Source organism: Anabrus simplex, chromosome 1 (assembly GCF_040414725.1).
Source record: "Anabrus simplex isolate iqAnaSimp1 chromosome 1, ASM4041472v1, whole genome shotgun sequence".
NCBI lineage: Eukaryota > Metazoa > Arthropoda > Insecta > Orthoptera > Tettigoniidae > Anabrus > Anabrus simplex.
This window is the reverse complement of record NC_090265.1, coordinates 1,109,565,105-1,109,583,095: the sequence shown is the minus strand read 5'-3', so window position 1 is coordinate 1,109,583,095 and position 17,991 is coordinate 1,109,565,105. Positions and strand designations below refer to the sequence as shown.

Genomic DNA, 17,991 nt, shown 5'->3' with positions numbered 1-17,991 from the left:
AAACAACCCTTACCCAGCCGGGAATCGAACCCGGGGCCACCGGGTGACAGGCGGACGCATTGCCCCCTACACCGCGGGGCCGGACTGCGCTGTCATATACCGAAGTACCTAATTATTATTATTAACAAATACATCGCAAATGGGAAATATCCCGGTGGCAATGATCACTTACACTTGTAGTAATAATAAGTAATAATAATGTTATTGGCTTTACGTCCCACCAACTACTTTTACGGTTTTCGGAGACGCTGAGGTGCCGGAATTTAGTCCCGCAGTAGTTCTTTTACGTGTCAGTTAATCTACCGACACGAGGCTGACGTATTTGAGCACCTTCAAATACCACCGGAGTAGCCAAGATCGAACCTGCCAAGCTGGGGACAGGAGGCCAGCGCCTCAACCGTCTGAGCCACTCAGCCCGGCACTTACAGTAGTGTAATAATAACGAGCATAGTGATGTAGGCAAGTCTTCCTTCGTAAACAGGACCATAAGGGATTGGAATAAATTACCTGCAGCAGTGTTTGATAGATTATCTTCCGGTATCAAATCGTTTAAGATGATAATTAGCACTAGTGTAAAATGAAAAGTAAAAGCTGTAAACGACGGACACTAAATTTGTGATTTTCTGCTGGATTTAGAATGTTAAACTAGTAGTATTTCTTCTAATATTTTCTCTCCATTGAACTGCTTGTTGTACTCTTGCTGTAGTTGTTGGGTAGTTATGTTTCAACTTCAATATCACTTGTAGTGTTAAGCTAGTAGGAAGTTCAACCTATAGTATTATAAGCCTTAGTGTTAAGTACTGGAAAATACTTAAGTTGAGTGTGAATTTATGTATAATGATGCTGGATTTAGAAAGTTAAATTAGTAGTATTTCTTGCCATATTTTCTTTCGTTGTTGTCGTTATAGTTGTAGGGTAATAATGGTTTAACTTCACTTTATTATCACTTGTAATGTTAAGCTAGTAGAAAGTTCAACCTATAGCATTTTAAGTGGTAGTGTTAAGCACTGGAAATTCTGAATTTGTTTATGATGGTGCTGGATTTAGAATGTTAAATTGGTAGTACTTCTTGTAATATTTTCTTTCCATGGAATTGCTAAATACTGAATTTGTTAAGATGATGCTGGATTTAGAATGGTATATTAGTAGTACTTCTTGCAATATTTCCTTTCCATGGAATTGCTTGTTGTACTCTTGTTGTTGGGTAATTATGGTAACTTTACATATGACGCGAATACTCCATAACATTGTAAGGAATTATTTCCTTTGTCACCAAAATATCGGTAAACACAAGCAGTGGTCATATATTATTGAATGTGGGGTCTGATAACGATATACACCTATCTGTCGAAAGAACTGGAGCAAAATGAAGCATTTTAATTACACATTCCACTCCTGCGTAATGGTGGTTACATAAGCAGCAAAGCGCATCTTACCTCGTCTCGAGTTCGAATAATTCGCGCCTCTGGTATCCAGGTACGTGTACCTACAGTAGCCGTCAGGTTCTGTACTTAAACCACTCACTCGTGTACCTATCAGTGCATACAATGCCAGAATGCGTATACTTTATAATTATGTTATACTGCGTCAAAATAGACCTCGAAAGAAATGAAAACCCTAGTCGCTTGTTGACACGTATTGGAGAAGGCCCGTGGTTGACTATTCGTATACTCGGCACACTCAACATTCAGCTCCGAGTACCTGCGGGCCTACGACACGCTGCTCGCCGCACAACGCGGGGTCACCGCTCTCGAGATCTCTCAATTTCTCGCGAGAAATAGTGTCTGCGCTAGTCTCGAGAAATCCCGAGAAATCTCGAGACCTAGTCTCAGACTGCCCATCACTAATTTTTACATCTATTGCTCATATGGCACTTTATAAAACCTCTTTGGAAATATGTAGAAGGTACTACTATATTAATTTTATTTCATATGCTGCACTCTGGAATCACAGAATCGAACTATTGACTGAAATCGATTATAACTTCCCCTACAAGCTTAAGAATTGGTTTAACATTTGGAAGTGCCATCTACTGGTCCTCTGTCATCTATTGGTCCTATTACCTTATTTTGAGTTATTTAGTGAATTGTGGTGCTATAATTTGTAATAGCCCTAAATTGTTATTCTAGACTAGGTCGTCATACTACTACTACTACTACTACTACTACAGGTCAGCCTCTGCCTTAAGTATGCACACTGCTCATTCAAAACAGCGCGTCAGAGTAGGGATCGAATAGCTGGAATACTATGATGAACCAGTGTGTTACGTACCAGCAGTATCAGGAAATGTATGAACCAGAGGAATGAAATGCGAAAGAAGAAAGTTTTCTAACTCTTCAGCTATTTCCCGCTAGTATTCAGTAGGGCTATTATACGCTGGACGCAGCAGTAAAACCATCTATCGGAGTCGAAAGCAGCATAAGAGACAAATAACATCACAACAAACAATGGCCAATGTAATGTTATTGTTGATCAATGTTGTGTTGTTTGAGTCATCAGTCCATAGACTGGTTTGATGCAGCTCTCCATGCCACCCTATCCTGTGCTAACCTTTTCATTTCTACGTAACTATTGCATCCTACATCTGCTCTAATCTGTTTGTCATATTCATACCTTGGTCTACCCCTACCGTTCTTGCCACCTACACTTCCTTCAAAAACCAACCGAACAAGTCCTGGGTGTCTTAAGATGTGTCCTATCATTCTATCTCTTCTTCTCGTCAAATTTAGCCAAATCGCTCTCCTCTCACCAATTCGATTCAGTATCTCTTCATTCGTGATTCGATCTATCCATCTCACCTTCAGCATTCTTCTATAACACCACATTTCAAAAGCTTCTATTCTCTTTCTTTCTGAGCTAGTTATCGTCCATGTTTCACTTCCATACAATGCCACGCTCCACACAAAAGTCTTCAAAAACATCTTTCTAATTCCGATATCAATGTTTGAAGTGAGCAAATTTCTTTTCTTAAGAAAGCTCTTCCTTGCTTGTGCTAGTCTGCATTTTATGTCCTCCTTACTTCTGCCATCGTTGGTTATTTTACTACCCAAGTAACAATATTCATCTACTTCCTTTAAGACTTCATTTCCTAATCTAATATTTCCTACATCACCTGCCTTCGTTCGACTGCACTCCATTACTTTTGTTTTGGACTTATTTATTTTCATCTTGTACTCCTTACCTAAGACTTCATCCATACCATTCAGCAACTTCTCGAGATCTTCTGCAGTCTCAGATAAAATAACAATATCATCGGCAAATCTCAAGGTTTTGATTTCCTCTCCTTGGACTGTGATTCCCTTTCCAAATTTCTCTTTGATTTCCTTTACTGCCTGTTCTATGTAAACATTGAAAAGGAGAGGGGACAAACTGCAGCCTTGCCTCACTCCTTTCTGGATTGCTGCTTCTTTTTCAAAGCCCTCGATTCTTATCACTGCAGACTGATTTTTATACAGGTTGTAGATAATTCTTCGTTCTCGGTATCTGATCCCTATCATCTTCAGAATCATAAACAGCCTGGTCCAATCAACATTATCGAATGCCTTTTCTAGATCTACGAATGCCATGTACGTGGGTTTGTCCTTCTTGATTCGATCCTCTAAGATCAGACGTAAAGTCAGGATTGCTTCACGTGTTCCTACATTTCTTCTGAAGCCAAATTGATCTTCCCCCAACTCAGCTTCAACTTGTTTTTCCATTCTTCTGTAAATAATACGTGTTAAAATTTTGCAGGCATGAGATACTAAACTAATAGTGCGGTAGTTTTCACACCTGTCAGCACCGGCTTTCTTGGGAATAGGTATAACAACATTCTGCCGAAAATCGGATGGGACTTCTCCTGTCTCATACATCTTGCACACTAAATGAAATAACCTTACCATGCTGGTTTCTCCTAAGGCATCCAGTAATTCAGAGGGAATATTATCAATTCCAGGTGCCTTGTTCCTATTTAGGTCACTCACAGCTCTGTCAAATTCTGACCTCAAAATTGGGTCTCCCATTTCATCAGCATCAACAGCCTCTTCATGTTCCAGAACTAAATTATCTACATCGTTACCTTGATACAACTGTTGGATATGCTCCTGCCATCTTTCTGCTTTGTCTTCTTTCCCTAGAAGTGGCTTTCCATCTAAGCTCTTAATATTCATGCACCTAGATTTCCTTTCTCCAAAGGTTTCCTTGATTTTCCTGTATGCAGCATCTACCTTTCCCAGGACCATACAGCCTTCGACATCCTTGCACTTCTCCTTCAGCCATTCTTCCTTAGCTACCTTGCACTTTCTATCCACTTGATTCTTTAATCGCCTGTATTCTTTTCTGCCCTCTTCATTTCTAGCATTCTTGTATTTTCGTCGTTCATCAATCAGGTCTAGTATCTCCTGAGTTATCCACTGATTCTTAGTTGATCTTTTCATCCTTCCTAACATTTCTTCAGCAGCCCTATTGACTTCATTTTTCATGACTCTCCACTCTTCCTCTACTGTATTTCTTTCGGCCTTTTCATTTAGTCCTTGTGCAACATGTTCCTTGAAACGATCCATCACACTCTTTTCTTTCAACTTGTCTAGATCCCATCTTTTTGCATTCTTTCCTTTCTTCAATTTCTTCAACTTCAGATGGCATTTCATGACCAACAAGTTGTGGTCAGAGTCCACGTCTGCTCCTGGGAAAGTTTTGCAATCCAACACCTGGTTTCTGAATCTCTGCCTAATCATAATGAAGTCTATTTGATACCTTCCAGTGTCTCCAGGTCTCGTCCACGTATACAGCCGTCGTTTGTGGTGTTTGAACCAAGTATTGGCGAGGACTAAATTATGGTCAGTGCAGAATTCAACCAGCCGACTTCCTCTTTCGTTCCTTTGTCCCAATCCAAATTCTCCTACTGTGCTACCTTCTCTTCCTTGGCCTACCACTGCGTTCCAGTCTCCCATCACAATTAGATTCTCGTCACCTTTGACATATTGTATTAAATCTTCTATCTCCTCATATATTCTTTCAATTTCTGCATCATCCGCTGAACTAGTAGGCATATAGACCTGCACTATTGTGGTGGGCATTGGTTTGGTGTCTATCTTGGCGACAATAATTCTTTCACTATGCTGGTCGTAGTAGCTTATCCGCTGCCCTATTTTTTTATTCATTATTAAACCAACTCCTGCATTACCCCTGTTTGATTTCGTGTTGATAATTCGGTAGTCGCCTGACCAAAAATCCTGTTCTTCCTGCCAACGTACTTCACTTATACCAACTACATCTAACTTTAGCCTATCCATCTCCCTTTTCAGATTCTCTAACCTACCACAACGATTCATAGTTCTAACATTCCACGCTCCGACTCGCAGAATGTCAGTATCCATCTTCCTGATGATCGCCCCCTCTCGTGTAGTCCCCACCCGGAGATCCGAATGGGGGACTAGTTTACCTCCGGAATATTTTACCCGGGAGGAAGCCATCATCAGTACATCTTTCATACAGAGAGAGCTGCATGTCCTCGGGAGGTGGTTACGGCTGTAGTTTCCCGTTGCTTTCAGCCGTGTAGCAGTATCAACACAGCTAAGCCATGTTGAGTATTATTACAAGGCCGTATCAGTCAATCATCTAGACTGCCGCCCTTGCAACTACCGAAAGGCTGCTACCCCCCTTTCGATGAACCATTCGTTAGTCTGGTCTCTCAACAGATACCCATCCGATATGGTTGCACCTGCGGCTCGGCTATCTGCATCATTGGGACACGCAAGCCTCCCCACCGCGGCAAGGTCACATGGTTCGCGCTTTCGATATTGTAGGCCTTCATATTTAGTTTTCTTCCGACTGAAATACCACTGACCATAGTCCGTGCGGTAAAACTGAATAAACCATAAATGCTCGGAAATTGTATTCTTTGTAACTTTTGTTATCTTAGTACTTTTCGATAGGACCCAAAACATAGGTATTACAAATTAAATTTTAGGCGCCTTGCCCAAAACTACAATTTCATCCAGGGTGAATAAAATTGTTTATAGCTTAGAGTTTAGTTTCTTATTCCCCGACTCTATATACCGATTTTCATTAAATTCTATTAACCCGTTTTCTCGTGGCCCGGCGTCGATATGGACTTAGCAACAAAAATACAAATTCATGAATATCTGTGTTATCATAGCCGGTACGGTAAAAATGTATAAGGCATAAATGGTGGGAAATTAAATTCTATGTAACTTTTGGCTTTGTAGTATTTATCGATACGACCACTAATAATATCAATATTCGAGAATTAAGTTTTAGGCCTTCCCCTAAACTACCATTTCATTCAGCGTGAATAAAATGATTTATAGCCTAGATTGTAGTGGCTTATTCTCGACTTTGTATACCAGTTATCAATGACATATGACCGCTAATGATGTAAATATTTAAGAATTAAATTTTAGACCTTCCCCTAAACTACCATTTCACTCACGGGGGAATAACATTATTTATAGTCTAGATTATAGCGACTTACTCACCGACTTTGCATACCAATTTTTATTAAGATAGGACCACTAATAACAAATATTTGAAAAAAATTAGGCCTTCCCCTAAACTACCATTTATATCAGCGTGAATAAAATTATTTATGGCTTAGATTGTAGCGACGTATTCCCCGACTTTGCGTACCGATTTTCATTCAATTCTCTTTAGCCGTTTTCTAGTGATGCGTGTACAGACAGACAGAAATTATGGAAAATAAAAAAGTGCATTTTCTTGTTACTGTGGGCATGACCGATACAGAAATACCATTTTTTTTTTCAAATTCTGAGCAATGTACAGACAAAACTCTTATTTTATATATATAGATTATAAGGAGACTGCAATTTAAGGCCTGTGGTCCCAGATGTTAATGAGAAAAATGCCCGCTGCATATCATCTTAAAGCAACCAGAATCATTGCTTCTAGCGAAATAGCATTATTGCATGCAGTTTACTTTTTAAATGAATCCTTCTTTGATACAAAACAATCCTTGCTGTTCGCTTATGAATTATAAATCCATCAAAAAACTCCGTTATATCCGATTTTTCAAGACTGTAAACTTTTGTTGGAATGCGCCTTCTTAACCTCAATTGCACATCAAAATTATTTCCTATTTACCGAAGACCCAATAAATTCTTCCATGCTAATACTATGTTCTAATTTTAGTACGTTTTATATTTAAGTACTGCAGTACTGGTAGTCAAAACTAATCCTTCTAATAGAAAAATCACAAATACGTTAATAAAATGTCAAGAAGGTTGAATATACACCGCAGTTTAAACCTACAACATAGAAGGTTTAACTTTGATCCAAGTTTAAACTTGATACAAAGTTTAAATCAATGTGGGGAAAATGAATGTTAGTTTAAACTCACTCTTAAACCAGATTTAAAAAACCCTAGTTTAAACTCATTTGGGGAAAACGGCCCTCAGTGTAACCATACATGTGTGGAGTTATAACTTTTGTTATTGATTTCGAATTTTTGTTTGCAGTGTACATAATTAAAATGCCGAAATTAAAGCCAAGTAGGGCTGCTCATTTCAAACAAATACTTCCGGAATTCGGGGAAGATATTTGTTCCACCGATGATGAAATTCTTTTCTGCAAAATATGTGAAGTGACAGTGGAAGGGGATAGGATTTTTACCGTTCAGCAACATACTGGTCGAGAGAAGCATATGCGCAGAATCCAAAATAATAGCAGGCGAAAAGTTTCTGAAGTACGTCACCCAGTGACGTCACACCCTCCATGATTTATCGAAAACTTACGTGAAGCTTTGGTTTCTGTGAACATCCCCACCTGGAAAGTGAATAATATTAAATTCAGAGGTGTCTTAGAAAAGTACACGTGGGCACGTTGGAAGTAGACAGACCTGGAAAAATATTTTTGCTAACGACCAAACTCTGAACAGTTCAGCAATATGTCGCCTCTTTGATAAATAGAAGGTACTACTGTGGCCTGAGGATGTAACCCACCAAAATTCGCAATCTGCTCCCTTTATGCAGCCCGATCGGCTGGGTGACTGTATTTTTGTCACCTTTTCCTATAAGTATTTTTAATAGGGATCTAATCCTTTAAGAGATCTGGCGTGGTGTCGTCTTGGGAGCAGTGGCGGCCCGTGAAATAAAATCGTCCTACGTGCTACAAAACGCTAAATACGCTGTTTTAAATCTGCACATTGCCATCATGAACAACTCACACTTCAAACGTGTCAACAATAATAGTACCAGTAATAATAATAAATATTGATAATTTTAACAGCTTTTCTCACAATTTATAACACAGAACAAAGCAACATTAATTTGGAAGCAGATGAATACTTCGACAATTGTCTACGAGATAAACAATTCATTCGAGAAATATTGTTTTTACTCAATGGCGAAATACGAACTCCATACGGAGATCATTTTTGCCGCAAAATTTGTCGATCACCTTTTGGTTCAAGTTCTTTATTCCTTAGACAAGCTTTTTCTCGATTGATATCATCACTAATGCATTCAGCCGTAATATTTCGAAGGAACGTTTTAATCCTTTTAAGACTCGAAAAGCATCTTTCCGATTCTGAAGTGGTCATTGACATCGTAATCAAAATCCTGAGCATTTTTTTTATTTAGGCGAAGGTATCTTGCCGTTTGTTCATCGGGATTAGTTGAAGCAAAGAAACTGCACCGTCAAATTATCTGAAATCGGTTCTTTCATACAAAACGCTAAGCTCAGCCATTAGTCTATTCTTGTCATGTCACGTACGGTGTAACTCCTATTTGAGGGAAGTGTTTTGAATATTCGTTCAAATTCATCGAATCGAATAAATTTGCAACCTCTAAGTGAGAAACGGACTCAAATCTACGACCTAACTGTTCAGTGATTCGATCACAAACATCCTTAGCATCAGCCGTCCTGTAGGATACCGTTCTGCGTCTTTTCCTTTGTGGAATTTCTGAAGGAACTTAATTTGCTATTTTATCGACAGAATCCTTCACTGAAGCAACAGTATTCGTAAAAATGCCAACAGCATTTCCTATTTTGATTGCATCAGTCGATATTGCTTGTAGCTGGGAGTACAAAATATCCAAATGGGGCATTATTCTGTGAAAGAATGACAGCCAAAATAAGAACGCTTCGTCCTCCAAATTGTGTCAGAGTCCACGTGCTTCTTGAACTGTCCTTACAGATTTCGACTTTTCCAGGTCCAGAAAGCACTGCAACAAAGCATCTTTGTCTTCATACACAACATTGACGGTTCTAGACTTTAAGATCAATCTTGTTGAACATCCTGGAATTCGTCGTGCTACCACTTTTTCCAAAGCTGCCAGACGTTGAGTAGATCTGGAAAAAAATGCAGAAAATGCAGATAGGCTGCAGAAAAATACACGCGCAGCTTGATTTTGACATGACCCGTGTTCCAATACGAGCCTCTGACTCGCCAACTGCAGGAGAGAGGCGTGGCTCTTGAAATAATTATCAATTTAGTCAGAACAGCTGCAGACCAAATAAAATGCGTTCATGGTGATTCTGGTATGTCAGAACATGTTATTGACAAGAATGCGGGCTTTAATGCTTTGTGCTCCATCTCTCGAGTGTTGACGGGTGAAGATGTTAGCATCACTGGGATCAAAGAGGTTCTTACATCTAGTGAATTAGTGCACTTCAAGTATGCTCCCATCGCATCTGTCGAATTTGACAGGAGCTTCTCAAACTACAAGAATATGCTGGCCTACAACCACCGTTATTTTTTCCTGGGAAAATCTGCGAAATGTCAGTCATCTGCTGTAATGCAGGATGAGGTAAGACTGTATATCACATTTTAAGTGGACATCTTTCACGTATGCTAAACTCCAATAATGCAATCAATTATCTAATGAAAAAATTTTAGTTTTCTTTTTTGTTCTTCACATGTTCCCAGCTTAACGGACCGTATGACAGAAAATAAATTTTTAAAGAAAAACTGAATTTGCAGTATTACACAATGGGCTGAAATGTTAACCAGTATTTATGTGCATCTTCAGCAAATTATGAAATTAGATTAGGTATCCATTACATTTATGTCAGTATAGAATAATGCACTCTGCATTTGTGTGTCAAAATTATGTCAACATAGATCGCAGCACAGGAAAATCAGCTTCGAGGTCTCGAGCGTGTCGAGATCCGTGACATCAGTCTCACGAGTCTCGAGCAATAGCGTTGCCCATCATTACCCAGACGCGAATTATTTTTGTGTTCATTCACAATTAGTCAATACACTACAGGATGAGAGGAAGGCAGAATGACTAGTGCACAAAAATAATCTTGCCTGTTAACTAGCTTTGTCTTCAATCTAAAAATGCCTTCATCCTTGTATACCCTTAGGCTACTTATCCCCTGAAATTAAAGTTTCCACTTATACAAGCCGAATTACTAATTTTTAGGCCCAGTAGATCTCTTCACATGATAATTCCCCACTACTTCTTACTATGTTCCGGGAATCATGGACGAATCTCTTCAACCACAGATACTTCTACTATTCTATACAAATATTTCTCAATAAAATAAGCATGCTAATTTCTAATAAATACAATACACTAATTTTAAGCTACATTTAGACATATCACAATTACAATAGGTTATTACTAAGCACAAACAGGGATGAAAATTGCTGTTTAAGTTTGAAATTTGCAAGAACTAGTCAAAAGATTTACCAACAAAGCTAAATAAATGCATAGACATTATTATTACTAATCTCTCTTCTTTCTTCATGCCTTTTTAATATTCTAGAAACTGTAGATGGTCTATATTTTTCACTACAGTACATTTCTTGCTTAATAAGTTCTTTCTCCTTATCCCCTGCAGAAATGTCTAAACGAGGTTTTACTGTATACTGAAGGCACAAAGGAAGCCTATTGATAAAATTCTTGGTATTTAAAGTACAGACCTGAATTTCTCAATTCCAATAGCCAACTGTCGTAACTTATCCATTCATGATTAGGTAAATTGTAATTAAGCTCAAAACTGATTTGAGAATAAAAGTATAACTGTATCTAACAGCAAACCTATAGCAGTAGAGCCTGAACAATGAAATAACAGCTCTGAGTGCATTTAATGGGAAGCTTGAGTGCGAGTCTCTCAGCGGAGTTCCTGGCCACACCTATCTCCAGAGCCAGAGCGCCAAGCAGCTGCCGCCAGAGTACGTGAGCTGTTGTTGAGGTTAGTCTAGCGTTTGCATATTTTGATCGCAAAAGGGAATCAAGTAGCGTTAACGCCTGTAATCAGCGCTATTTTAACATCATTCTATATTCCGTATAACGCAAAGAATATCCCCACAACTCCCATATATACGTTAAGTCTCTTGCTTGAACAGACGATTGCTCATAGTCACATTTCTTTTTTTATATTGCACGTAAGAGCGATAAATTGCTTAGAGTTTTAACCTAGTGTGATTCAATTCTCCTACATCACAATTGGTAATGCAGCTAGAAAATCGTGAAATCTATACTCAACAGAAGTCTGGAATGTTAGCAACGTCGTATTTTGGAAAATTTGCTGTAGTAAACAAGCGACGTCTATATTATCACTAAGAAAACTTCCCAACTAAAAGTTAATTCATATTATTATTATTATTATTATTATAGCAGTAGTAGTAATAATGTCGTCTGATATAAGGATCACTAATGAAATGATCATCATACAGAACAAAGTTTTTCTGTATAGTTTTGAAAGGATGGGAGGCAAATTATCACTACTATTTCGCACAAGGCAACATGTAGCTTTCAGTCACAACACAAAGCACACTGTTAGGCTACGGCCACACAAGCAGTTGATGATGTTGGAAGTCAGCAGCAAATACAGGAGAAAAAATGTGTACCTTGTGTTGCAGTGTGATGGGCCACACTTGCCAGTAAATGCAGCTTGCCAGAAGCAGTCCAAGGTCTTGCTGTTGAAGGGATAGGCCAGAGCCCATTTCTTTCACTGCATAAGCTGTTTGACAGTGGCCACAAGAGACAGCATTTACTGCGTACCTCATTTTAGTTCATTACGTATATAACAGTATTTACGAAATATGGAGTATTTGGACAGCGAACGTGTAATTCTGGAAGTGGAGAAGTACAATACGTGCAGTGGCGGTGCTAAGAAGCTTGGGGGGCCCCCATGCAATAATTGAAAATGCCACCCCCCCCCCCCCTCGTTTCCTGATGAGGAAAGTTACATGTTTATTTCGTAGTACAAGATCATATATCATTACAATGAACAGCAATGACGACATTTCGCCACTTATAACTGACAATAGATTGTGAAAAGGGTTCAGTGACATTTGGTATTATTAACTAAATGTCTGGGTAAAGCTTCAGGTTCTCATGAATAAGGACAAATTTACCCTTCGTTGACCTTTCACTGATAATAGGATGAATCCACCACTTTCTTTTTTCCTGTCAACGCCACCTCAGTCATACAAGTGTAACACGCATAAAGCAACATTCGCTGCAAGATTCATAACTGAACTAGATCTTCGGGAACAGACCCTTGCTCTGCAGCAACTGCATTTGCTGCCGCCGTGTGGCATACAACGGTGGCATTAGCCTTAGATGTGTTATTGCCAAGCTTGCCTCAGATTAACTACCTACTGCGCTCCCAGCCGCGCGGACCTCTGATCCAAGTAAGGTGTGTAGAGGGAGGTGTACAGGAGATGAAGGATTGCCGGCTAGCAGACTGAAGAAAAGCAGAGCCGTTTTTTAACTGCGCGGGCTCTACACGCATCAGTAATTTACTGTGTTTGGTACACTGAGGTGACCAGAATTATTTTGACAAATTATATATTCACATGAAAGACACAAAATCATGTGGTAAATCAATGGGAATATTGAAGAATTTTGTCAAATGTACCTGCTTAACTGTGACTGCGTAACTCAAAATGGTGTGTACATGCCAAGTAGTTAATAACACTGGGCACTCTATTATAACAGTTCTGGGAGAATTTGCCACCTCCAGTAATTTGAGATCCTCCTTTCTTATTGTCACACTTAACTAAGCCCATATAAGAGCAAAATGTGGTTAAAGATAATCCATATAGTCACCATATGAAGTCTCCTGTGTCATTGAATTACACAGTATATTCTGAAGACGTCAACAGAAACGCATGTACAATAAAAGAAAAAGCTGACCTATTTCTATGTCTACAGTACAGTGTGTAATTTGTATGTAAACTACAGAAGAATCAGTTACAAGCTCATGCAATCTGTGTAAACAATATGCTGTCAACCTAGTAGAGAATTTGAATGTTATGCATGCTAGTGATAATTTTCCAGTTTTGTAAGGTAATAAATATGTAATAAAAATTACAATTGAGATTCAGTGTGCAGTATACTTTCAAAAGTAAAAAAATCATGAGATCATGAGATTTTTGTAAATACTAAAATACTGCATATATTTGAGCTTTAGAACACTGACTGACTCTTCATCGTAACTGCCTTAGACCTCTTCAGAAATTTTGAAATAAATTTATACCAAAAGCACTTGCCTTGTTGAACATATTTTAAGGTTAAGTTTCTTTTTTAAGACTTTTTCCTGGAAGCACTGATCTGAACTGTGTTTTTGTCCTTGTAAATAGTCTCACAGGCTTAACTGCTATGCTCTTTACACTAAATATTCTGTCATATTTAAGATCACCACCAGCTGGTTGTATCTGCCCTGTCACTGCACGCTGAACATCAATTCTCTCCAGGTACTTAAAGAACAAGCAAAAACGTGGGATTTTCAAACACAGAAATACTAGATCTACTCTGAAAATCAGGAGATAAGTCTCTGATCAGGAGAGAGGGAGGAAGGACCAAAAATCACAAGTCTCCTGCTTAAACTGGGGGGAAATTGGCATTTTTGAGTGTTTCTTTTTTATTCATAATTTCTTTGCTTTGTTTGCCCCTAACCTTGCCAAGATACAATCACCTGTTGGAATGGTTGGGAGGAATATGGAGGCCGCACAGACATGGCCACACTGTATTACAGGTAACAGTCACCACAGGCTGAACTAAATCAGGAAGCAACAATGTCAAAGAAAACATCTGCAAAGAACAATTTACAAACAATTAATGGTATATTTTACATTAATGCACATACACTTTACACAAAAAATCTTAAAACATATACGTAATGTTCTACCTCTTTACCGAGGGTCACACTTCACACGACTGCATACCGTCCAACAAAGAGCCAAGTTCAGCAACACAAACACTTGTCGTAAACACTTGTTCTCCAGGCTTCCTGCTTCCATAAGTAGGGCACTATACAGTATGCACCGACACATTCATTACGTAAACAACATTAACTCGCATGCTTTTCTTCAGATACAGTATCAGCTAGGTATCAAATTCAATAGAAAGTGTCAAATAACTCTGCGATTTCACAATAAGGTAATGAACTCTAGCAAAGTGACAAAACAACTCTGCAAGGACGCAAGAATATGGTCTATAGAGACCCTTCTTCAATCAATGCTGAACAAAAATTGCTGTACATCATATACATCATCACACGACATTTGAATACTAAGCACACTTAACAAGCAAACATTCAGGGGGGGAAAATAAAAACAATGAATTTCTATTTTTAAAATTGAAATATCCATGTACTTTTTCCATTGGAGTGTAAATTTCAGCCACATCTGTGAAGAAATTATACTGCCGATGCAATTTTGTGATAGGAAAGCGTGCAGAAAAAAATCTTTCTTGTAAATACCAATATTGAAGGAATTACTCTGCCAGAATTGAAAATTATTCAAACGAACAATAAAGCTCCTGGTGAAGACCAAATTAATTCAGAACTCTTAAATACTTGAGTGAAGAATTTTAAGTACATGTTTCTAAGATTTCTAAATATGGTTTGGAGTGGAGACTTGGCCAAAAGCCAGCTGGCTAATCTGATATATAAAGGAAAAAATATGATTTAGAAAATTATAGAAGTATTAGCCTGCTGAACTCACCTACAAGTATCATAAAAATTGAGCTGTACAAATACGATGATAAAACTGGAAATGAACAAAATGGGTTTTGTAACAGTCAATCCTGTGCTGATGGCTATTTTACAATGAGAATCCTTATAGGAAAAAAAGTAGAGTTTTGATTAACGATGGCAAATAATACAAGTAATAGGTACATTCAATTTCAAGTAATTTTATAAACTGTCTTATAAAAGGCCTACTTCTAATGAATTATTGTATATTTCTTCAAAAAATTTCAAATAATGCTCCTATATGCTGGTTGCATAGAAACCCTGTAGTATCATTTGGCATATGCAGCACAGTGATACTGCTTTCTGGAATCTTTGTTAAAGAGAAACCTGAACTGACACAAAGGCCACTTATCCTTTTATCAATAATTTTTTAAAAATGATAAGTAGGACACTATACAGTATGCACCGACACACTCATTAAGTAAACATTTAATAAAAGAAGTACATGGGGAAAATAATCAAAAAAAGGTAAGGCAACTAAAATAACCACTCTGGTCCCTTCACTGATGTTCAAGCATTCTCCAAAGACCATTTGTACAGTCACTGCTAAGCCTGAGCTATCAGTTACAAATCATTATTCTAAATGCTAGTGGAAATTACTACAGTGGAACCTCGATTATCCGTTCCCGGAAAGTACGTTTTCCCGGAATATGCGTTCAAATTACGTGGTCCCGAGAGCATCGTAATTAAATCACGTTATAAAAGTCCCGCATTATCCGTTCCTCGAAGAAACGATTTCCCGGATCAACCGTCCAGAAATTCCAGTCCCATCAACGCTAAATCCTCAATCAATCGTTTTTTAATAAACTGTATCTCACGAAAGGACGGCTATGGCATATTTATGGATCTTGGCGATCGGCGGTGAACTTGCATAAGGGACCATCTTAGCATCGCATTCGGGTGGTATTGTTTAGAGAATCTCAGAAAATCATAGGGCAGAGAGTGGCCACAGCAATTGCTAGAAGAGACGGCGCATTTCGACAGCTCTGCGTGAAGACGGAACGAGTTTCGCCAAATGTTCGCACTTATAAAACGTCCATATTAAGTCCAGGGTTAGATGTCTTTTTTTATTTACATTTTTTCGATCGTACTGCCGAAGGGGTTTTCAGCACTTTGCTCAGGGCACTGCAGACACCTAAGTGGGATTTCAGGCAGGAATCGAAACTGCTCCTTAACACAAATTTAGTATTTTTTATATTATCATACATGATTATGTTAGCGAGACGAAAACAGATGTTGCACCTTACATTAAAAAAAAGAAAGCCATGGGAGGTCTTGGGATTGCCTATTACTGTTACTAATGTAAGACTGGGAATTTTACGTTTTCGTGGTAAAATACCAAAAACCGCAGTCGTTTTATTTGCGCACGTTACATTTTAAATGATTGGTATCATTTCAAACTCGTACTGACATGTGCAGCGAGCGCACTTTCCAGATGACCTCAAGGTCACGAATAACCGTAATTTCTGAAGTTTTGATATTTCTTTTATCTTTCCAATTTGATTGGATTTGTGACGCGCAGAATTGAATATGTATTCAAGAACTTTTAAGAATCGATACTTACATTCGAAACCATGTTTTCGAGTTCAACATAACCTTTAAAAGTCGATGTAGGCCTAATTTGCGCAGTACGAGATTTCCAGAAACTGACTACGAACAGTATACCGGAGACCAAATTACAATGAAAGATTAAGAAATGAACAGATTTCGCCATCATTTTGGGTGCTTTTGTATCTAATATGCTTTATTTTATTAGATGAGAGAATTAAAAACTACTTGTGGTCGACTGTCGTTTGGCTTGGTGTTGTTAGATTTTTCGAAAAGTTTGGCTAGCGTAATCAAAGTTGCTAAACTGAAAGAAGTTTTCACGGGAAACTGATGAAGATTCGCCTGTAAAATTTAATATAAAGTATCGAGATTTTGAACTCGCGTACCGGTAATTAATGCGGTTTCGCGGTCTAACATGCCTGGCTCTCATCCAGAGGGCCCGGGTTCGATTGCGACCAGGTCGGGCAATTTTACCTGGATATAAGTTTGGTTCCAGGTCCACTTAGCCTACGTGATTACCTTTAATTGTGGAGCTATCTAATGGTGAGATGGCGACCCCGATCTACAGAGCCAGGAATATCGGCCGAGAGGATTTGTCGCACTGACGATGCGCCCCTCGTAATCTGCAGGCCTTCGGGCTGAGCAGCGGTCGCTTGGCAGGCAAAGTCCCACTGGGGCTGTAGTTTGGTTTGGTTTAGGAGTTTTTGTACGATTATAATTATACATATTTCATTTTTGTGATGTTTAGCCAAATTGATAGTTTTCATTTATTCCCGGATTTTCCGTTTTCCCGTATTGTATGTTTTATTTTCACGGTCCCTCGAAAAACGGAGAATCGAGGTTTCACTGTATCTCAATACTGGAAGATAATGAAGTCCTCTCTTACAAAAGCAATCTCAATGGTCTAAATGTATTTTAACCTGATTTTGAAGAGCAGAACAAGAGACTGATAAACAGAAATCAACATTTCTGCATCTTTATTCAATCGACATAAGATGTACAGCTATTTTTTAAAGTCTTGTACAGTGTATCATCCACTCATGAAGAGAGAAACCTTTCGAAACGAATTAATGCCAGGTGTTATACTATTGCTGTCTGTTCAGAATCTGTATTTATGCCTTATTTTACAGCGTGGTGAAATTCCTTTCTCAAAGAATATCAGCAGTTAAATCTCTCAGAATTCACCGCCAGCCATTTGCTTTTCTCTGCTTTCCGTCCACGCTTTGGCAATGGTCCTTTTCATTTCATCATCACCATCCTCATACATCTGCTTCATCATATTCATGAGCGACGCTGAAGGATCTGTGTCCCCAGTGTCCATCTTGGGTAGTTTGGGCTCCTTAGCCTTTTTCTCTGGGAGAGTCATATGCGTCCAATGACTACCCACTTTGCTCTTCATCAGGAACACCACTACCATATCTATATGGATAAAAAAAGGAAACAAATGAGTAACACACTTAATAAAACATGGCAAGTGCATAAATAGCT

General features: G+C 38.6%; 1 protein-coding gene across 1 annotated transcript in view; it reads right to left on the bottom strand.

Annotated features, from left to right (window-relative positions):
• Positions 1-14,020: 14,020 nt before the first annotated feature.
• Positions 14,021-17,991, bottom strand: part of LOC136858069 (calcyclin-binding protein) — an 85,580-nt gene continuing 81,609 nt past the window's right edge. Inside the window, exon 5 of the mRNA XM_067137322.2 lies at positions 14,021-17,922. Within this exon, the coding sequence (XP_066993423.1) occupies positions 17,678-17,922 (245 nt within the window). The 3' untranslated portion in view covers positions 14,021-17,677. The remainder of the gene's footprint in view (positions 17,923-17,991) is intronic.